This window comes from Onychostruthus taczanowskii, unplaced genomic scaffold (genome assembly GCF_017590055.1).
Source record: "Onychostruthus taczanowskii isolate IOZ18803 unplaced genomic scaffold, ASM1759005v1 scaffold208, whole genome shotgun sequence".
NCBI classification, from domain to species: domain Eukaryota; kingdom Metazoa; phylum Chordata; class Aves; order Passeriformes; family Passeridae; genus Onychostruthus; species Onychostruthus taczanowskii.
The window spans coordinates 318,705-341,630 of NW_024499329.1; the positions used below are offsets into that span (position 1 = coordinate 318,705).

Here is a 22,926-nt window from a genome sequence, read left to right on the forward strand (position 1 = left end):
GGTGCGGTACCGCGCCACCCCCATCACGGCGGGTGAGGGCGTGCGGGCCGCGCGAGACACCGAAATGGCAGCAGCGGGGCGACCCGTGGAGGCCGCCATGTTGTACGGCACAGGGGGGCGCCATGTTGCACAGAGCCGTCCTGTACGGCGCCAACGTGTCGTCACGGCGCGGGGCGGGCGGTTGGATTTGAACGGGGCGGCGGCGGCCGGGGAGCGGGAACCGGGGCCGGGGAGCCGGAAACCGGGATTGGGGAGCGGGGGGCCCCGAGCAGGAGGTAAGAGCGGCCGAGGGGCCCCCTCGGAGAAGAGGCGGCGCGGGAGCGGCGGCGGGCGCTGCCGGGGGCCGGGGCGGGCGCTGCGGGGAAGGAGCGCGGGAGAAGGCGCGGGGAGAAGGTCGGCGCTGCGCCGGGAGCAGCTGGATGGAAGGAGGGCTGAGGCGGCGGCACCTGCGGTGGGCGCCGAGCGTGTGGGCAACCCCCCGGTAAGGGCGGCGCGGATCGATCCGAGGTAATTAATGTCCGGGGACCGCGCTAATGCGGTGTAATTAATGGCAGAGGTGATTAATGCGGCGTTTGCGGTCGATAAGTGATTGGCGCCTGGGCTGTGAGGGCGGTAAAGCGAGGGCGCGGGGGCAAAAAGAGACGGAAAAAGAGATTATATCCGTTTATCCTAAGGGGGAAAAGGCCGGGGAGGGGCGGCGGGGATGGACTGGAGAGTCGTGGAGCGATTCCCGTGTTCGCAGAGTCACACGAGGGAATAAAAAGTGGGGGTCTTCATCAGCACAGCGACTCCGCTCGTCCCTCAAGAATTGTAGGGGACTTCCAAGCAGGATTAGAGAAGAGCAGTTAAGGAAGGTGGTTGGGAAGTGAATTTCAGATTCATATCCCAACAGCAGAGTGATCAGGGCTTTTGTAGCTCCAGGCTTATCTCCCACAGCCATCTTCCCTGTCCTTCCCTTCTCGGTGTGTTCAGCCTGACCCGGGGTGGGTTTAGGTGGGATATTGGAAAGAAATCGTTTCCTGCGTTGGGAAAATTAATTCATGAGGTTTATGTCTAAAAAGGAGACAGAGGAGTCCCGCAGCTTTATTCATGAATAAAGGGAGAGGCCATGGGCCATTTTCCGTGGGGTCTCAAATTGCTGGGGGTGCAGCCTCCTTTTTATCCTGATTTACCCTTCCCCACCGGCTGAGGTACTTGAGAGATGCAGACTTCCTGAATTGCCTGATACAGACCCTCTTCTAATGTGCACCTCCTGTCCTCTCCTTTTCTTTATATATTTGTTCTTTTTCCCCAAGTCCAGGAATTTAGCAGTGCCTTGGATAAGCAAGTTTGTGTCAATAAGTGACATTCTTCTGTTGCTTAAGTCATCTACCAGTCTCTGGCTTAGCCAGACTCATAGCTTGTAAAAACACATTCTTCTTACTCCCTTCAGGAGGGTTTTAAGAGAATTGAGCCATGCTTTCCTGGTTGTATCTAGGGAAGGAGCAAGAAGAAACAGGCACAAGCTGAAATACCAGAAATTCAGTTTAGAGAGAGAGGGAAAATGTCTTGTATGTGTCAGAACAAACATTGGATGAGGTTTGATCTTGTTGATCTCCCAGCGAAAATGTCTTGTATGTGTCAGAGCAAACATTGTCTTGGATGAGGTTTGATCTTGTTGATCTCCCAGCATTAACCAGAATCTTAAATTTAAATAAAAGGTCAGAAAACCAGTAATACTTAAATTGCTAGCACAGCTGTTTTCTAACGTGGTATACAATGGGAAATATATGTTTAATATCAATATAACAGGAGAACATTGGCTTGAGAGGCCTGTTGTACTTCAGAGCGTTTCTGTGACGAGAGAAGGATGGAGAGGAAAAAACAGCATCAAAAGCTAATAGCCAGCTGTGGGTTTATGCAGTTTTCCTGGTGAGGCTCATTAATGGATTTAGATTTTGTGCTGTATTTTATAGGGAAAGCATATCCTTCAGCAATGGACAAGATTTACACAGACTCTAACGTGGAAATGTGAGTTGAAACCCTCTAAGAATTTTGCTGTGGTATAAATGTTGCCCTTCAGAGGCAAAACCTTTTGTAATGCACTTCATTCCATTTCATTCAACATCCCTTGAATGCAATGTGTGATGAAGACCAGGGAGTTTCTTTGGTGTTTGGTGAGGGGATTTCATAGTGGTGGATTGTCAGGAGATGAACTGGCTATGGGATTGGGGGGGGCAATCTGCTGAGTTTTCCAAAGCTTATCCTGGGAACAAGTGCTGAAATGATCAATCTGTTCCAAGCATGTTGTTTATTTAATTTCACACTTGTGAAAATAACAGAGAAATCAATTCATTAACCTCAAAACCGTGGTAGGACCATTCAGGAAACATACCTTGGTGCAATTTTCTGCCTTCATACTGATGCCTGGAAGTGGAACTAAACTTTTCCAGGCTATATAATGATAATATAGAAGCAAAACTTTACTTGGAAGCCTTCAGGTACATAATGTGAAAAACAGTGCCCCAGATTAGATCCTTACAATTTATGGGATTGGGCAATTGGAATATCTGGCCAATGTTGTCCAATGAGAGGAGCATTGGTTAGGTAAATTCCCTGCTGGCTTCTGCCCTTCCACCCTACCCTTATTATGGCAGTGATTATGTGGTGCAAAATAAAAATGTCCTTGGAGAAGTAACAGGCAAGATGAAAAAAAAAAATTTTAGGAATGTGTCAATAAGGGCCTGTTCCCTGTGGGAAAGAAAGGCAAAAAAAAATTTAGGAATGTGTCAATAAGGGCCTGTTCCCTGTGGGAAAGAAAGGTGGGGAAGTACTGGAAGTTCCACTGAGGCATTTGACAGTCTACAGAAGTCCAAATACATGAAGAATACATAAAAGCTGTAAACTTCAGGCATCAGTACCTGTTTCCCTTTTTGCCCTGCAGGGATAACACAGAGCACATCAGAAGGAAGCGACTGTCCTCCGTGAGTAACCTTCAATAAAATCCCCAAAATAAAACTGTGTGAGGGGGGAAAGGAGCCAAGGGAAGCTGACAGAGGAACTTGCTTGCTCTTGGGAGTTGAAGGAAAGCATTCCTGAGGGGATTGACTGGGGCACTGCTGGCTCTTAGAAACTCTCTTCAGCTGAAAAACCAGCTCTTGGAGCTGCAGCTGGACTCTCAGCTGCATTTCCTTTCAGAATTTTCTGTGTTTTCTTTCAGATTTTAAAGGCTCCACGGAATCCTCTGGATGATCTGGGAAATGGGAATGAAATGACAGAGGTGTGTCTACCAAGCCCTTTCCTCCCGATCCCCCTCAGTGCTTTGTTGGTTCAGCCGTGTCACTGTGATAACACGGCTGGTTTCGGTGCACCATTTTTGATAATAATATTCAGACACCACTTTTGTCTGGTTTTGTGTTTCTTGGAGAGCTGTGCCTGTCATGGGTAGCAACCTGTTGTGTTTTTTTTGTTGGCAGGACATCCACACGGAGAGACGCAGGAGGAGCTCGCGCAGGGTCAGCTTCGCCAGCACCATCAAGTGAGGCAACTTCCCTCCCTCAGCCAAAAAATGCAGGGAGCAACCCTTCCCCCTGAAAGTGTCCTCACTGAGTGATCACAAGTGACTGCAAGCAGCAGGAAGATTTTCATGTTGAGTTGGGTTGAACCCTGAGAGCCATTATTCATTTTCCTGTCTGAAAAGAAGCCCAGCTCAGTGAAAATTCATACAGTTTGGAATTTTTGTTTTCCATTCGTGCATCTTAAATGTCATAAAGGCATCTTCTTCCTGAAAATTACAGCTGGATTCAGTACACTGCTGGCTTCTAATATCTCGTTTCAGAACATGTATAAAATGTATAAATTAGTGCTGAATTTTTTTTTTAATTTGCTTTTAGAGATGGTTTTGTGTTCTTAAAAACTGGTGGTTTTGTTCTTAGCTGCAGAGTCTTCCAGCGAGATCTTAAGAACAGCACATCAGAGACAGAAAATACAGGTAAAGCTCCTTTTTTTCTTTTCTTGACAGGTTTCTCAGACTATTAGCAACAAGATTTTAGCTTGGATTTAAGAAATCAGAGCTTTTCCATTTGGGGAAGGAGCAACATGGTCAGCCCTTTATCCTGGCCTGGGTGAAAACTCCTTGGTCACAGAGTTCTTGCCTTGAGAAGACACATCGAGAGTGAGAACTTCAGAACATTGTTTTCTGTGCACTTCACTCTTGTCTCATATTGAGTCAGAATTGTGTGGGTTGGGCAAAACCTTTAATATAATCAAGTACAGCTGTGATCATGCTTTTCACATTATAATATTGTAATTTTCTTATTTTTAGGGTGTTCAGCAAATGAGAAGGATGATACATTGACTAATCAGTAAGTATCATGTCTGATAGATATTTGTTATTATTCAGTGTTTATTACCAAACTTTTTCCTCAGAAAAAAGATAGTGTTAGTCTGGCCTCAGAGCTCTTGTAGATAAAGCACAGTGGTGGGATCTTTAAAATTAAAATCACTTGGTGTAAAATAACAGATTAGAGACTTTGTATGTGAGAAGGGGAATTCCATAAAACCATAGATTCTATGAAAAATAAAGAATTAATCTTTCTTGCCATTTAAAAATTAGAATACCACTGTATGTTGAAGAGTGGTTTGTGATGTATTTGATAATTTCATGCAAAAAAATAAGCTTGTGAGTCAAATTAGAATATATTGAAGACAGATGAGCAGTGTCTGGTATCTGCTGCTCAGACCCACACGAGCTCTGCCACGGAATTCTGTGCAGCACAATTCTCTGCCTCTTCAGTTTACGGGTCAAGGCTTCTCTTTGAAACCCTTTAACAAACTGTTTCTCAATCCCACCTTTTGCAGGAATGAAGACCCTGAGGCTGTTCCGTGTGAGATCACTGGTGAGTTTGGAAACAGATTTAATAACTAAATTGCTCTGTTTCTTTAAAGCTATTGATTATGTGTGAGAAATGCCTAGAGCAATCTCCTTGTCTTGGGAGAGCTCTGTCTGGATGAGCTTTGTCCCTTGGAGTTGTTTACAAGGATCCTGTTATGGAAGTCTGGGTGGCCCTTTGAGGTGCTGAAGGGAGTAATGAAACTGTTTTTCAGAATATATTTGGGTTTAGTTGTGTTTATTTACTCAGAGCATTGAGCTTTCAGCCCAGTGGATAAAATAATAAGCAAACAGCAGAAAAACTGGAGTATTCCCTTTCTGTTTTTAGAACATATTTGGGTTTAGTTGTGTGTATTTACTCAGAGCATTGAGCTTCAGCTCAGTGGATAAAATAATAAGCAAACAGCAGAAAAACTGGAGTATTCCCTTTCTTTCCACAGGGATGAACACTTTGCTTCATGCTCCCATCCAGGCCTTGGGGCAGCAGACTGAGGTATGTGAAGGCTTTAATTTTTTGGTGCTGAAAATACCAGTGTCCAAAATGCATCACAAGAATTTGTGTAGTAAAGATTAAAAATGTTAACTGCCTTTGTATTCACATACAATTCTCCTGAAACTGAGTATTCTATATTTTGAAGTGTGTCCTAATCTGATAGTCATTAGACTGCAACATGTCTGAAATTCCTTTACAACTTCTCAGTAATGAAGTAGCTCCTCCACTCTTGTCTTCTTTGCAAGCCTTTATGAGCCTCACTTTTTTTACTAATATAAGTTTTTTAAGGCAAGTATAATAATCACAATTATATTATATATTATATGATCACAATTATATTTTGCAAAAGTAAGGCCAACTAACCAGTCAGAGAAAATACGAATTCTTTAAATATTTTATTTAACTAGTTCCTTTCTAATTCTGCCCTTAATTCTCTGCTAGATGCAGCAACCAGTTCTGTTCTTATTTGATCATCTGATTTAGCAGTCACATTTGGAATGTGCACACAACAGGAATTGTTGTTTAAATTTAAATAACCACATATTCCATGTTTGTGTAGCACTAATAGCTCTAAAGCTAATCTGTTTTGTAAGGTCTCATGTTATGGAAATTACATTCTGTAATTTGCCAAAAACTTGCACTAACTTTAAGACTATATTTTCCTTCCAAGAAATTAAGAATATAGTTTCTAGTATTATTATAAATAAGTAATTATTTATAATTTTCATCTAGATGTAATGAATAATTCCCTAGAAAATCATATCCTATCCTAAAACAACAGGATTTGCATATCTGCATAAAAACCCCACGGTGTGAGTCAGTCTTGTCTGTGCTGTGTTTAATGTGTGGTTGCTTGTGTTACCCACATGTGATGAGCTCAGGGCTCAGTTCCTTCCACTCTGAGTGCAGTGTAGGTCACCAGGGGGCTTGATATGGTCCCTTCCACTTCTCCTGGCTTGGTCCAAAACTCCAGGTTCTGATGAGCACTGGATCTTCTGGTTTGAAAGGATGTACAGGCGAGTCTGGTCCCACTGATTTCTGGGTAACAATGCAGCTTTTAAAACTTACAAGAGTTTATTTTAACACTATTATATTAATTTCAGTAAAATTTTGTGGCTTCCCTTGCTTTGTTGGTGTGGCATGGGAAAGTTTTTGGCCATCTAGAGAAAGTACCAAAATAGTAAAATGTACCAGCCCCTCATTCTGCCTGGGCAGTTCTACAGATTCAGTTTGGCAATAATTACCTGTTTTACTAGCCTTGGAGGTGGCCTTCCTTCCTTGAAATTATTGTGCAAAACAAATTACTTGTTTTTCAGTAACTGATCTTAATTTCTGCCATCTTTGTCCTTACTACATTCCTTTGTACATTAGCTACTATATTTTATTTCCTGATGTGTTTCTTGGTGGTCTCAGTTCTGTTATCTTATACATTCATTTGGAGGTGCAATTACTCATCTGCATGAATTTACTGATCACTTGCTGGGATTTTCTGTAGCTTCCAGTGGTGGAGCTAACTGCCTGTCCTGATTTGGTTTTTGTTCCCAGACATCCACCTTTTTGCTAGGTGTTCGTGCAAGGATACCTTTTTCAGTGACTTCTCCTGCTGTTCTGTCAGCTGATTGATTCCCTGCATTGACTGGGGAGTCTCCAAGCTGATGGGCTTTACAAGGACATCCTGCTGGCAATATCCAATGTTTGTTATTTTTGTTCCAAACCAGCTGTGCCCATGGGGGGCACATACCAGCTTTTGTGCTTCTCTGTAGCTACCACTGCTCTCAGCCATCCAGGTCACCTTCCCTTGCACTGTCCAGTTGTTTGGGCAGGCTGCTTCCATGACCCCAAATGCCAGCCAATGCCCCCAGTGCCAGGTGCATCCTTTCATGCACAGATAACTCAAATGGTTTGGTTCAAGAGTGAGGCTCCCAGTGCAGGGGTTGGCATTAAGGTTCTTTGAGGGCTTTTCAGGTGCTTTGACTCTCAGGAGTCCAAGTATTTTTGGTGGAGGACCATGCAAGGGTTTTGCCAGGACCCCATAATTGCAATCCATAACTGACACCATCCAGCCATACATAAGAAGGCTCGTAGTCCTTGGCTCTGGAGTCTGGCAAATGGCTTCTTTTCAGCTGCTCCCCAAGCTTCTTTTTTTTTTTTTCCCCTGCAAGATCTCAAAACTAAAATATATTACTGCTTCTTTGCTTATTTGTGCCATTTTCTTGACGCCGTGTATCCAGATTGTTCTAAGAAATGTAGCAGCAGACTTACAGTAGTATTGAGTCACTTTCAGTCCTGATTGCTGGCAGAATACTTTCCAATTTCATGTGCTGTCAAGAGTATGTACAGATTAGCTACCACTGGATGAATATCAGGAACTTTTCATTAATGGCCCTTAAATCTTGTACTAATCTCTAACTGATAATATTGATGTGCTATATTCTGATTCAAATTCTTTCAATATTATAAACATTTTTTATAAGTCTCTCCAACTTCTCTTTGCCTCAGACTTAATAGGATATTGCTTTTGCTTTACCAGTCTGGCTTCAGGTTTGAGAGTAATCCTCACCAATTTGGCCACCTTTGATCATCCAGGCATCTCAGCTGCCCATACCAACAGGGTTACAGCATTCTCTGCCTCCTCTGGGATTCATCCAACTCTTCTGATTCCTGTAACATAAAAATCTTTGCCTTGATGGCTTTGGATTCTGGTGTTTCAATTTGCATTTCCCCATCCTAGAAAGTTACTTGAACATCCAATTTTCCCAATTAATCCCTCCCCAGCAAGGGGATTGAGCATTCAGGAGTATACAGATTGGTGTTTCCCCCACTGTTTTATTAATTTAAATAGTAATCATTGTAAAGAAGGTCTGTTCTCTTTCCTCCCTGTTGCACCCACAACACTTCAAGGTTCTGGCCTAAGTTTTCCTCTGCACATATTCAGTACTGAATAAGTTGTTTCTGCATCAATTAACAAATTTACCTTTTCATTCCCAGCAATAATGTAACCAGGGCTCAGCTGAGGATGATTCTCCTGGTTCCTTTAGGGGGATTTTTCATTTTCACTTAAGGTCTTGGGCTTGATGGCTTGAAGAGCCTGGTTTAGGTTCTTTCTTTGATTTGCCTGGCTTGGGAACACTCCCTTTTCCAGTGTCCCTTTTTTTACAAATTGCCAAATACCTTTCAGCTATCAGCTGTCACACACAAAGTGCCAAATGCATTTCAGACACTAGTTATCACAATGCAAATTGCCAGGTATACTTCAGCCACTAATTACTGCAAATTACTAAAGTATACTTTAGAAAATTAACAATTCTTTCTGACTGAGGGGGGTCCTGAGTCCTAATCATGGTTTCAAGCACTTCAGCAGCTCAGTCTGGATTTTCCCTTTAAACTCCTGCCACCTTTCTTCCTGACATTAAATCCACTGTTAGAAACAAGGTTACTAGACCATAATTCACAACCACTTGCTGGAGGGAAGCCATCAGAACTTCCCTGGCATCTCTCCCAACATCTCCTTGCTGCCTTCAAGTGTGTCCCACAATCAGACCAAAATCCTCCTATCCCCTAAAACGTTCTTTCTGTTCTAGTCCACTTTTCCAAGACTCACTTATGTGTCTAACTGTATTCCCTGGTGATTCATGATTCACCCCCTTTATTCTTTGCCACAGAGCAAGCATCAGCTCCAAATCATCCTCCTCCTCTTCTTGCCTGCACTTTAAGCACCTCGGTCCCGTGCTGCACACAAAACACCACCTCTTTCAACCCTTTCTTTTCCTTTCCAAGTGTATAAGGGATTTCATCCCACTTATTTTCCGTTCTATGAAACAACATAAATTGCAATATATATTATTCTGCAGGGTTCTATCCTTAGGCCACATCTCTTGATCTTCCAGTGTATAAAGTGGCCACCACTGGTTACAAACTTTTGTAAGTTCTCCTCCCTACACAATGGGCATTGAGCAGTTCCATAGGCCAGTAGTTTTTGGAGAACAAGCAAGCATTGTGATAATTCACCAGGTGTGGACAATTTATCATCTGGTAACAAATATATTCATTATACTTGATAAAATATAATATATTTCATGACAATTTCCCCCCACAGCTAGAAAACTGTAAGTGCTTTCTGTTAGAGAAACTAAAATCTCCCTTGTCAGTGGTGAAAAAGTCTTCTGAAACATCCAGCATGGTGCTGCTGCTTTGGAGCAGGTGGATGATAAACTGGTGGAAATAAAAGGTGGAAATCATGTTATAGAGAAATAGAAAATACTGATCCATAGGCCTTAGTAATTGGTCTGTGCTTGCTAAGATGTGGCTAGATGTGAAGTGTAAGATGAGACACATTGTTTCATTAAAAGCTATTTAAATATTATGCATTGGCATAATTTAGTCCTTTCCTCAAATATGTTACTGCTTATCAGGGACGCCTCAAATTAACAGGTTAGTTTTTTTAACAAAATACTTTTAGAGCTAAAACCTTAGGACTTTACATTAATCAACATTAGCTGACTGCAGTTTTAAATAGAATAAACCATTGGTCATTTGTTTTAAGTGCCAGTCACTGAATTCTCCTTTTTTTTGTTGTTTTTCAGTGGCGTGACGTGGACCACGCCGCTGCAAGGACGGACAGGCAGGACACCACCCTCCTCTTCTCGGAGGAGAATGAGATGGAGATGACAGCCAGTCACACAGCCATGATCTCACGGAACCTCAGCACCCAGCAGCCCGACAGAACCAAGAAAATAGACTTCACCTCCTTCCTGGCTAAGTTAAACTCCAGCCAGGAGAAGGCAGAAACCAGCAAGGAACTGAGTTTGCTCTCTGACTCCACAAACCATCCGGGCCCGTCTTTGGAACAAAAGGAAGAAGCCACTGCTGTGAAAAAAATAGATTTCAATGAATTTCTGCAGAGACTGAAGTCAAACAATCCTGCTGAGAGACCTGACAAGGACAATGTTTGCTGTGTGCCTTCCCAAGGCTCAGGAGATGTGACACAGCTGTCTGGGGAATTTGGCTATTCCCATGAGCCGCTGGACACCTGCAATGTGACAAGAGTGTTTAGAGGCCGAGAAGGTGGGATGGAGATAACAAAATGTGTGGCAGCTGATGTGAAAATTCCATTCCCTGGAGTCAGTGAGGTTCCAGCAGAGCAGTGGGAATGTGGGGATGTTACCAAGGCGTTTGCAGACCAGGGCATGGATGTGACAACCAGTCACACTGCAAAAGTGTCCTTTGCCCTCTCCACTGTTGGGAACCAAAGTCTGAACTTCCAAAAGGATTTTCCACCCAAAAAGTCAGATAATTCTGTGTTCAGGAGAGCATCTAATCCCAGTTTAAATGTTCAGCAGGACCCTCAGCTTTGTGCAAACAGAAAAACAGCAGGTGCTGCAGGCAGAGGAGCCCGCCCTGTGCTGCGAGCTGGGAAGCAGGAGGCCGGGACATTGTCTGCCATCCAGGGATCTGTTTCATCTGAGACCGTCTTCCGAGGGGACAAAACCGTTGTGTTTTCCAAGTGTGATGACATGGAAATGACTGGGAATTACACAGACATCATCTATGAGGCCAGCAGCACAGAACAGAACAGTTCATGCCATAAAACCTGTGAAAAGCCAGTGAATACCAACCCTCTGCTGGCAGGGAGCAGGTCCCTGGCATGTGGCGACATCCCAAAGGGTCTGGCACCTGGAGGTAATCCTGCTGCTGGAGCCTATAAAAACAGTGCTCTTGAACTGCCTTCAGCCTCAGGCAGACACATGGAAAATGTGTCTCAAGCTTGTAGTCCTGCTGCAGCCAGCTCTGGATTTGGCTCACATTTTGTGGCTAGTGGTGCTCTGAAGAGCAGGTTTGATCCCTCTGCAAACCCCCAGCTTGTTTTTTCAGGTGAGAAGACTGTAATATTCACAGGAGAGGACATGGACTTGGCCAAAAGCTGTGTTAAGGATGGTGGAGAGAATATTGACCGTGAGCATCCCACGGCAGTGTTCACCTCTGCCACGTGCAAACCTCATTTCCTGGGTAGCAGATCCGCACCTTCCAATGTAACTGAGCAGGAAGAAATGGAAATAACAAGATGCCACACTGTTTTCTTTGATGGGCAAAGCAGTGGGATAACAGCAGAGTCAAAACAAATGCCCTGTAAAATCATTCCAAGAAAGAACCAGAACAAAAATGTCACTGAGGGTGACATATCTGCTTATTCTGTAGAGATGGACAAGGAAAATGTTGAAGTGAGGAGTATTGATAGGAGCACTAAAAAGAGCCAGGCTATGGAGAGGAATGCTCAAGATCTTCAGATGATAATGGTTGATAAGAAGCTTGGAAAAACCAGCTTCCAGGCAAGTGGTCTGAGTTCCTGTGCCAAGAGCATGTGTCTGTTACAAGAGCAAAACAGAGGAGTCCCTGAGAATGTTGTCACTAACCCCAGTGCATCCCTGTCTTTGCAAAGCCAAAAAGTTGTATCACAGCCTCTGGAAAAAAACCCTCCAAGCCTCTCAGATTTCTGCACAAATGACACAACAGGCATGTTTTTAGGTGATCAAAGCATGGACATAACCAAAGCTCATCCTTCTGCCTTTGAGATTGCTCCCATTAACACAGAACAAGAATCCAATAATTATAATCAAAACACTGCATTATCCAAGCAGCTGCAAAACCAGCCCTTCCCATTTCCCAGCCATGGTGTGGATATCGTGAGTCAAACTGCAGCAATGGAGTGTGGGGACTTGAAAATGAGCACCAATAAGCAAATTGTTACTGCTTTGGCTCCAAGTGGTTCATTAACTTTCAGTAACAATCCTGCTCCCTCTGGAATGAGAGGAAATGAACAGTCTGGGACAGTAATAGGAATAAATGCAGATGGCCAAAAGTCAGAGAGGCAAGAGAAACCCCAGCCTGTGAGGGCAGCAAGCAAAGTATTGCCAACCCGAGGAGATTCTGACAAACATTTTTCCATGGGTAAAACAGTTTCTTCAAGAGAGGATTTAAAAACTCCTCTCTCAGCTCATGGGCTGCTCCAGAGGGGTGCAGAAGAACCAGTGTGGGCCAGGACATCTGAGGCACCCAAGGAAAGTTCCCAGTTGTCTTTCTTTGGAGAAAAGGCTGCTGTGTTTCCCCACAGTGAAGACATGGACACGATTGGCAGGTGTGTGGTGATGGTTCCAGATTACAGCATCCGCGTTGCTTTGTCACAAAACAAAGCAGCACCTGGGTGCTTTGGTCAAGGTGGAGATGAAACAGTGTCCTTGGAAAAAGGGGCCGCCACGACAGCGCCGGCAGAGCGGGGTGGGCAGGAGGCTGCCTGTGGCAGAACCATGACTTTTGCTCCTGCTGAGGATATGGAGATCACCACAACTCACTCAGCATGGCACAGACAGCCCGTCCCAGCCATCCCTGCTGACAAAACCATTGTGTTTGCCCACGACCAGGAGGACATGGACATCACTGCATCCCACACTGTTGCTGTCAGTAAGAACATCCATGTGTTTGAGGCCCAGCAGGTGCCCCACACAAACACCCAGCAGCCACCACAGCACATGCACGGTGGGTTGGTTCCCTGCAGAGGTGAAATGGATTCCTCACAAAATGCCACAAAACCTGAGGATAAGCCCAGCATTCCCTCTTCTGCCTCGTCAGACTCAGCATTTCCTAGTGAGAAAGGAGCTTCCCAGGTCCCCAGTGGCACAACAGCACGTTCCATTTATTCTGTCTCCCTTCAAGAAAGTACTGTGGATGCGGGGGCACCACAGGATCGTGGCCTTCCCACAGATAATTCTGTCCCTGTAAGCAAGGAGCAGGATCTCACACCACCAGAAAAACTGCAATCAAAGGGGGTAACTTCTGAGTTCCCAAGTAAGGGCCCTGTGGATCACAGGGAAGAAAGTGTCAGTTTGGGATCTTGTGTTGCCTTTCCCATGCAGGGATCAGATCCTTGGAAGGGTCATCCAGATGTCCTTGGTACTCAGAGAAACCAGCCAGTGGAAGAGGATTCATCTCAGCCTGGGGATTCAGATTTGGGCTTGGCTGGAGCAAACCTCATTCCAGCTGCTAACAAGGAATCCAAGAAAAATGAGGAGGTGTCAGCTGAAGGGGAGGCACCTCCGAAAGATTTCCAAGTAAACTCTGAACAAACCAGGCAGCCTTTGGTCAGAGACAGTTCAGGGGATCAGATGCAAACCACTCTTCCACCAGCAGCTTCAGGTATTATAGGTGTTTGTTCAAAACTGATGGGTTTGACAAGGAAATCTGTTTCTGTTTCCAAAACTGCTTCTTCTGACCAGTTGCCCAGTTCCTCAGCTCAGCCAGAGGATACCTTGAGCTCGGGAAAAAACACTGTCAGTGAAGCAAATAACTTCTTTGAGCCCAAAAAGCAGGAGAACACAGCTCTGGAATCTGGAGCTGATCCCATAGGAATGGCAGCAAAGGATAAATATCCAGGAATAAATATTCCTCTGGGTATATTCCAGCCTAAATTACCAAGCAAGAGAAATCGTGTTTCCAGTGCACAGGACATAAATACAAAATCAGACAAAGTAGAAGGCCCAGTTCCAGCAAACTCCAGTGAAACCCCAGGTAACAAGTCCAGCAGGCAGAACTTCAGTCCTTTTCAATTCATAGCAGAAGAATTTCTCCCTGTGTGCCTGGAGGAAATGGATTCCAATGAATCTGTCAGCTCCGAACTCATGGAAAACGTTTGGGATGATAAAAATAAAAAACAAATCCCCCACTCTGAAAAGGATCCATTTGAAGACACAAAACCTTGCAGCAGGAAAAGAGCTTTAGAACAAACTGAGGAGGATCCTCAAAGCCCGAAGGCGGCCAAGAGGGATCAACATGGGGATGCTGGGGCCTCTCAGGACTTGGAGGTGAGCTTGGTCCCTCGCTGTAAGGATACGGGAACACCACCAGGGCTTAGGTTTTGGGGGTGTAAGTGGGTCTGTTAGTAGGTTTTCTTGTTTTTCATAGCCACCAGTTTGCTGTCATTTTCTTGTGTGATTCCCTGTGGTTTTCATTGTTTTGCCAAGTTGGAAGAATCAGGTTGGTGTGTGCAACAGTCCTGTACCAGGCAAAACAGGCAGAATGAGGGATTTGCCAATTTCAAACCATCCCTTTAATCCTTTCAAGGAGCAGCTACAATAAACCACTGATCCACTTAGGTTGTCTTATATAACTATATTAAATTTTTTTTATTTGTTGATATTAGATGACTTTTGATGTTGTGCCTCAGGACCAAGCAGAAGGTGGTGAAGCTGGAGAACCTCCAAATCTCTCAGCTAAAAGCCCTGGGTGTCCTCAGGCCAGCACCAGCAGCTCCCTGGATTCTGTGAAGGCTGACATAGAGTCAACAAGTAAGAGACCATTTGTGATAAGAGTCCCAAACCTTGTGTTCTTTGCCCTGTAAGAATATTATTAACCCACCAATACCTCCCCCTTTGTGTTTTGTTTTCCCAGTCCAACGCAGCAGTCAGGTGGAATCCCAGCTTCTCACGGACAGCATTTGTGAAGAAAATTTATGGGAGGTATGGACAGGGGTGGAAGACAGCAATTTCCTGACCTAACAGGAAAAAAACTGTGTTTATACACAAGTGAGCATCCTGTCTTGAAAAATGGACTTACCTGTATGTTCTTCCTCACATGTACAGAAATTCCAGAGCGGTGCTATCACAGTTGGGGAGTTTTTTACTCTTCTTCAAGTCCATGTTGTGATTCAGAAGCCCCGGCACAGCCAGCTTCCAGCCAGTGTGAGTGGAACAATATAATTACCTTAAATAATACTCCTTTGTTTCTTTGGGTTTCAATTTTTAGCAGCTCACACATCTTTAATCAAAAACCAGAACAGACTTCTATCTCCTCACCAAATACCATATATTTGGGATTACTGTTCTTGGATAAGTAGGCCAATTCTTGCTTTTTACATTTGTTTTAAGGACAATAAATTTGAAAGAATTAGAAGCTCAGTCTGACCTTTTCAGTTTATCTTCTCACTGAGTCCATTAACCACTTGTCAGATATATATATATATACACACTATACAGGCAGCTTGGTGAAATACCTTCCTCATATTTATTTGAGGAATAAAGCTCCATAAGGCTTCCCTAAGGCTTGGGGTCTTTAGTTCTGAATTAAGCATTGTTTTGTTGGGGAGCACTCTTTTATCTGTATAACACATACATATTTTCAAGTCTTTGTCTAAAAGGGAGACCTCTTCCAGTAATATTTAATTTCATTTTTTGAGCTCTAATGATGAGGCACATATCCCAAAAGGAAGCCTGTGCTCTGGTGTGTGGAAACACAAGGCGTGAAAGCAGAATTGAAATAATTGGAAGTTACTATTTCTGAAAAACATGGATTTTTTTTTCTTCCTATTTTTCCCTGTGTTTTCCCTCAGTGTGCAGTCAGTGCACCTCCCACTGCAGAAGATCTCATCTACAGCCAGTACATTCACCGGCCCAAGCTGAGGATTTACGAGGAGGATTGCCAGGACCTGTCTCAGAAAATAGAGGAGTGAGTGGTTCTCCAGTCACACAGTTTATCAGTAATTCCATTTTTTTCAGCTCTGGGTGCATGGAAATGGCCTGAAGAAAATTTATACACTACATACAGGAAAAGTGAAAATATAGCTACTCGTTTGTTGCAGATTTAGAAATGAATTGTGTAAATATCCCCATGCTGCTTTATGTGGTCAGTGAAATTGCTGAAAGGCTTTCAACTTTTTTCCCCCCATATTTCAGGTTAAAACCACTTGTGACTGTCCTGGATCAGCCCCTGGTGAACGTGACCAGGAGTTTGTGGGAAGTTATGAGAACCTGCACTGATGAAGAGGTAATGCTGCATGGACAGAATGTTTGTGTGTAATGAAGAAGTGAGGATAATTGATTTATTCACATCACATAAGAACCAGAATGGTCACAAAATAACAGCAGGTGAAACAAGGCGAAATATTTTCTCAGTGGAAAACTGCTGAGAACTTCCAGCATGTCAGGAGACTGCAAGGGAATGTGTCCTTTGAAATATATTAGAGGGGAAAGAAATGACCCACAGTTACTGCATAGAAAACCCAGAAAATTTATAGAAGTATCCCACAAGAACTAAGAAGGTGGATCAAGAGATTTTGTTTTCTGTGGTTCTAATGCCAAGAATAAAGATCTATTTCTTGAAAATAAAGAGTCTAAATTGTTTAGAGACACAGTATTTTTCATAATTCAACGTTAGTTTGGCATGGGAATGTCACTGATGTTGGGTGCTGAGCTAGAGTCAGGAAGGATTATATTTCCATTCACTTTATCTTCTGTATTTCCCATTCATCACAGCTGAGTAAGTTTGGAGCAGAACTGAACAAGATGAAATCCTGTTTCACCAAGGAGGCTAAAATCTTGTCTCACAATGAGAAGGAGACATTGTACAGGAAACTGCTGCAGAGTGCTGAGGTAAGGAGCCACAGGGCTGCAGGCATTAACCTTTAAAAAATCACTTCTACCACATTTCTTGTCTTTAAATGTGTAGGAGCTTAATTGTAAGTGTGTACTCTCATAGAAGTTTCTTTCTTATAAATACACTTCCCTTTTATTTATATGCAAATGTAACACTGGGACAGTGACATTCTTGCAGTTACACTGTAGGAATCTTCTGCCTAAGAGTGTTGGTGATTAGCAGAGTAAAAAATGGGAATATTAAAGGAAACACCACCAAAAATGACCTCTTTATACTGTAGCAAGACCAGTGTTAGTAAGTAGGTAAGTAGCAGTAGCAAGTATTTAGGAAGAAATTCTTCCCTGTGAGGGTGCTGAGGCCCTGGCACAGGTTTGCCCAGAGAAGCTGTGGCTGCCCCTGGATCCCTGGCAGGGTCCAAGGCCAGCTTGGATGGGGCTTGGAGCAACCTGGGGTAGTGGAAGGTGTCCCAGCCCGTGGCAGGGGCTTGGAATTGGATATCTTTAAAATCCTTTCCAACCCAAATCATTCAGGGGTTCTCTGATAAGTAACAAGGAAGTGCACAAGTAATGCATTGTGCCAGGGATCAAAGATGTGTATATATCAAAGCTCCAGATTCTGTAAGCATTTAGTAATTTCTTATTATTAGCTTCTCCCCCACAGTTTGTCAGTTGCCTCTTCCCTCTAATGGTGACAAATTTCACTATCTGCTTTAGTTAATCAGCAACATGGTGATCTCAGAAGAAAACTCAGCTTTTAAAATAATACCATTGACTCAAGTACAATTTTCCCATCTTAGGAGCAATACAGAAAGCTGCAATCAAGAATGGAAAAGGTGGATGAATGGATGAAGGAGGCAGAGAGCTCCGTGGCTGCTCTGGAATCAGGTGTGTGTTTCCAAAGAGGTGGCCAATGTGCTGCTTTCTCTTTTTTAGTGCAGAGCTGCTGTTTAAAAGGTCAGTTCATGATTCTGTGTTGGTGGTTGTTTGATAGAAACTGCAGTCAGAACTTGGCATTAGTGTGTAATGATGCTCTGTAGTTTCAATTCTTTTTCTCCAATGCCTTGAGTAGAAATCCAGCTGCACAGCAGCAACTCTAAAACAGTGCAATAAAATGAGTTTTGCTTGTTGTTATCACTTTTGAGGTTTTTGGTAGATACTTTCCCATTTTTTAAATTTTGTTTTTTTAGTTAAATTTGAAGTGCTGAGATTTCTAGAGCCCACAAACAAACAAAAGTAACTCTAAGTATTGAATCTGGAAGTTCTGCACAGACCTGACACTTCTTTCCCACAGACTCTTTTTGGGATGAAAAGGAAGCTGGCTGCAGTGCTGGAACAGCAGGAGGGCAGAACTTAGAGGAAGGTAATGGAACCAGCTGAATGCACTTTTTGTCTGGTGTTTTAGAACCTGGGATGGGTGATACTCAACCCCCACCCCTGTGCATTGACTCTGAGAGGGATGCAGACACTGCTGCTGTCTTTCCTGCATTGCACATAGCTAATTACATAGGTGTTAAAGAGTGAAAAGGACTGATTTCTCCCTGGAAAAAGGGAATTTAGAACTTGCTACCCAAAGAGCGTGTGCTGGTTGTCATATTCAGCACTTTATTGTCCAGTAATTATAACCTTTCACTCCATAAGAACAGTGAGTGCACAGCAAATTAGGGCTGCCTGTCCTGATATTTTCTCTCATTTTTTTCCTTTTCTATCCTTTTTTCTCTTTGCTTTAGAATTGCAAAGGATCACAGCCCAAGAAGAGGAACTTCTGAGGTAAGATGTCAAGGAGGACTTAAGAATCAGCTGCACACTCAGATTTTAGAGGGCTGGTTTGTTTTTAAACCACTGTACCACATCCCATGAGATTGGCTTGTCCTTGCAGAGAGCTGTCAGAGATGGATGCTGAGGATGAGCGTGATTTGGCTGAGATGGAGAAGCTCAAGAACACTGAAAGGGACTGCCTGGAAATCCTGAAGAAATATGAGTAAGGAAAATACCTCCAGGTTTTATTTTCTAATAGCTGTTTCTGGAGGCTCATATTTGTGCAGGAATGTGTTTGGGTTTGGTTTTCCTTGATATTTGATGTGGGAAATCTTGGAATGCCCATCTCCTTGCAGCCTAAGGTAGGCAATAAAGCCTTGGAAAACTTCCATTCCATTAGCAGCTTTGCAGTGGTGCTCTGTGTTCAGGGTTTCTACATCCAACTCTCCTTCAATCACCAAACTGACACTTATGTAAAATTAGTAGTAATATGCTTGCATTCCCAAGAGATTCTGACATTCTTTTGGAATTAAAGACTCTGTTTGGCTTTGGAAATTTTCATTGCTGTATGACATGGCAATAGCTGCAAGAGCATTTAATACTCTGATGCTTGTCCCTCAGAAGTTGTTTGGGTTGTTTGGTTGAAGCTTGTGGTGATGGTGGGTTTTTTTCCTCTTTTCAGCTTCACTGAGTGGGAGTTGATGGAATGGAGTGACCAGCAAGCTGTCTTTAATTTTCTTTACGATTCTGTGACACTCACAGTTGTGTTTGGACCCCCAATAGGTGAGTCACACAATAGGGTAGGTTTGTGTTTTATGAATTTGCAGTGTTAGAGAACAGAAACCTAAAGTGTCCATATTTGTAAAGACCTGCTGAAAGGAAGTAGAAAATAGAGAATATACTTCAGTGTGTAAGCTGAGAGAAGTGGCTTTGAATATGTGTTTCCTATGAAAATCCAGACATGTAAGTAATGCATGGCTGCTTCTGAAGGTGAGGAGCTGTAACTCCAGAACTGAGTATGGAAATAACTGGAGTTTTTTTAACTTCCTTTCTCAGATGATGAGTTTTTCGCTGCACGTCCTTCCAGAAGCATTGTTAGCCTGGACTTTGAATCTTTCCTGGATGGTGAGATTTTTGAATATTGTGAAAGTAGCAGCCCTGCCAATCTTTTGTTGGGAAGACTAAATGTGTGCTCAGTCTTCTAATGCTTTATGAAATGGCTTTTCAAAGATTTCTGGTTTTCTTTTGTGTTGCAGAAGAACAAGCTCCACCCTCCTCATGTTTAGTCCACAAACTCATCTTTCAGTTTATTGAAAGTCGGGGATGCTGGCAGAAAAAGTGTCCCAAACTGTGCTACTTGCCCCAGGTAACATTCCAGGGAAACCTAGAAGGCTCTGAAAAAAAATCCAATTATTATTTTCTGCAACAGAGAAAACAGAGCTGAGCTGAGAACCAAAGCACCTCAATGAAAGCTTCAGGAAGGCAAATCAAAATCTGCTTCAGAAATAATTCTGAGGTGTGAGGGGAAATACCTGTCTCTGAAGGCAGGAGTCCTAAAAGCTGAAGTTTATTAAAATACCTTTTTTTTTTTTTTTGCCTTAAAGAAAAAAAAAAACTAGCTGAAGGTCATTTTGCCTCCTAAAGAATGTAGGTTTAAATTGCCAAGCCAAACTTTTGTGATGCTGCGTGGCTGTTGGCAAAGCTGAAAAGGAAAAATTTAAAGCAAAAAATGTAATTTGTTATACTTGTACAATTTAATTTTTCCATCCAAACTGTGGTAGCAGTTAAACCATGTTTATTTTTTGTACTTTCTAGGGTGAGTTATGTGTTCATATGAGTTCAAGCATGACATAGTCACCCCCTGAGTGCTGATGTTGCTTTCTGATTGCCCCCCAGGCTCTCTTGGACATCTCCTTGGTGGTGAATCGCTGCAAAATCTTGGGAGACGAGTTGGAATTTCTGCAGAGGTGGGGTGCGAAATTCCAGCTCCTGGAGACAGACATCAAAGACACAGAGTGAGTAAATTGAGAAAATTGTGGTAGGATTGTTGGGCTGTCCTGTGCAGGGCCAGGAGCCGGACTTGGATGATCCTTGTGTGGGTCCTTTCTGACTCAGGATATTCCCTGATGCAGTAAGATGGAGTTCACAGTGGCCTTAAGAGGGAGTTTCTAGATAATCAGAAGCAAAACACTGAAATAGTTTCAATTTGGTTTTCTTAAAAGTGACACTTTATGCTGCTGTTTTTAAGAATAATTTAATTTCTTTTCATACAATTGCACTATAGTGTCCCAGTGCATGGAAATTAGGCTGTTCATGGATTCCTTGATTTTAGTACTATCAGACAGTCTCTCCTTCCTTGCTGTTTTCCTGCTTGACTTGCCTTTCTTAAATATTGAGGCCAAATTGTAGCAACGCAAAGGAAACAGAGCCAAGAGTTTACCTGTAGCTTAGGGCTTTGTTTCATTTAATCTTATGTTTTCCTTAGCCGAGCAGAGTCAGTCATGGAAGGAGGGATGCACTGAAACTGAAGTTTACTTTCTTTACTTTCCATTTCCCCTTGCTACTTCCCAATTTTGTGGCATGTCCCAGTGGCACAACACAAATACAGTTTCACCTCATCCTTCAATTATTGATGCATACCTTTAATTAAGAAGTGTCCAATTATGAGCTTGCTCTGCCCACCTTGGTGCTGTTCCAGAGGTTATTCTAATTTTTTAGTTCCCTTTGCAAGAGTGCTAAAAACCCCGTGGAACTGGAGGTAAATCAGTCCTATTTAAAGCATTAGAAAACCTTAACTGCCTGGGGATGTTTCATGTTAACTAGAAAACCTGTTTTTAGTCTCTATTCTCCCCTAATTTCTGGATGGTTCTGTGAATTATGTGTGCATTAACTCTTTCTGTGAGGGAAGTTGGGGGTTTGCATTCTGAAGTGCTGATAAAGTGTGAAGGGCATTTTTTATCTTATTGCTGAAGTCCTGTGGGTCTGTGCTGGAGCTCTTTAGAAGTTACTGTGCCTGCTGCATCAGTGGCATCACTTATTTCTGCTGCTGGCACTAATTCCAAGGTGGAAGCAGCCCATTTGACTGTTTTGCATGGACCTTTGTGTTCATTTCCACAGGGTGAAGCTTCTGTTCTCCTCTTCGGTGGCTTTTGCCAAGTTTGAGTTGACTCTGGCTCTCTCCCATGATTACCCATCCGCTGTTCTTCCCTTCAGGGTCCAAGCCCACATTGGGAATATAGGGTGAGCTGGCAGAGCACCCCTGCATGTGACTCCATCCCGAAGTAGGGATGGGGGCTTGAACACTCAGGATCCTCTCCAACACGTGTGATCATTTTGTCTTCCCAGGGAGAAGGAAGTTGCTGCTGTTCTCTCCAGAGTTCCAGTTGGTCACCACTATCTGCAGAGAGCAGTCAGCTCGATCCATCAGAATCTGCTCCAGGGTCCCAGATAATCCACTGGATCCACAGGCAGGACTGAAGCAGTCAAAATGGGGTAGCCTGTGAGTTTAGTCTTATGAGAATTCCAGCTGTGTCTCCATGAAATGGGAATGCTGTCACCCACTCAGCTCTAGTATTCCTGCCTATTTAGTTTCCTCGTGGCTTAGAGCAAGTAGAATGCTTGGTGTAGACCACAAGTTTTACAAAGGCAGGGGTGTCTAAAGAGGAGAAGAAGGAAACTCCTAGCTGCCTTCCAAGTTCAAGGTGGTTTTGATCTTCTGCCAGTCACTGGTGGTCATTCCTGGCACAGTCAGTCATGACTGGGTAGTCATTCCAAGCATGGATATTCTGCTATAGCCCATTAATTTTGTCATTTACAGAGCATTTGGAAAAAGCAATGATGAGTGTTTTCTAAATTATTACAACCGGAATTTTCTTTTGCAGTCATTATTTCACTACCACGTACAATTTAACAGATCTCACCACATCTGGTGTTTATCCATTGCCTGGCACCCCTCCCAGGCCAGACACTGTATCCCTGCACCTGAAGAATTAACCAGTTAACCTGTAGCACTTCACCCCAGTCACCAAAGTCAGAAATATTTTTGGAACAGCCTCATATCCATCACTGTGATTCCCTGGCAGAAGTTAGTTCTGACGTTGCCTTAGTCCAGCACCATCTCTGGGTGCTGGGGCACTGCCCCAGTTTGGAATGCCATGGAATTCTAGTGGGGAGACTGAACTCCTTAAACCTGGGAGTATCTGTGAGCTCCAGCTTGGTTTTGTGTATAATTTTGTGTATTATGTGTGTTTTGCTGTTGGAACTGATCTCACCCTGTGCCACTGAGCCAAAGCACCAGCCCTGGCTCAGCTCTCAGTTCTGCAGCTGCAAATCTTTGTACCCTGTAAAATATGTTGGATTTAAAAATGTTTTCCTGTATTCTAGTGTTTATA

The 22,926-nt window shown here is 43.3% G+C and overlaps 1 protein-coding gene across 1 annotated transcript; it reads left to right on the forward strand.

Moving 5' to 3' along the window:
• Window positions 1-97: 97 nt before the first annotated feature.
• On the forward strand, window positions 98-22,082 carry KNL1 (kinetochore scaffold 1). The gene is given in 28 exon segments (XM_041404094.1): window positions 98-161; window positions 164-275; window positions 1,535-1,545; window positions 1,935-2,010; window positions 2,924-2,963; window positions 3,200-3,259; window positions 3,456-3,517; window positions 3,915-3,970; window positions 4,304-4,343; window positions 4,840-4,877; window positions 5,311-5,363; window positions 9,947-14,215; window positions 14,554-14,698; window positions 14,802-14,869; window positions 14,993-15,091; window positions 15,739-15,854; window positions 16,082-16,172; window positions 16,661-16,777; window positions 17,578-17,665; window positions 18,072-18,140; window positions 18,508-18,547; window positions 18,657-18,758; window positions 19,218-19,318; window positions 19,592-19,660; window positions 19,792-19,901; window positions 20,432-20,550; window positions 21,653-21,775; window positions 21,881-22,082. Coding segments are annotated over 28 exon segments (6,444 nt in total). The 3' UTR covers window positions 21,987-22,082.
• Window positions 22,083-22,926: the final 844 nt, after the last annotated feature.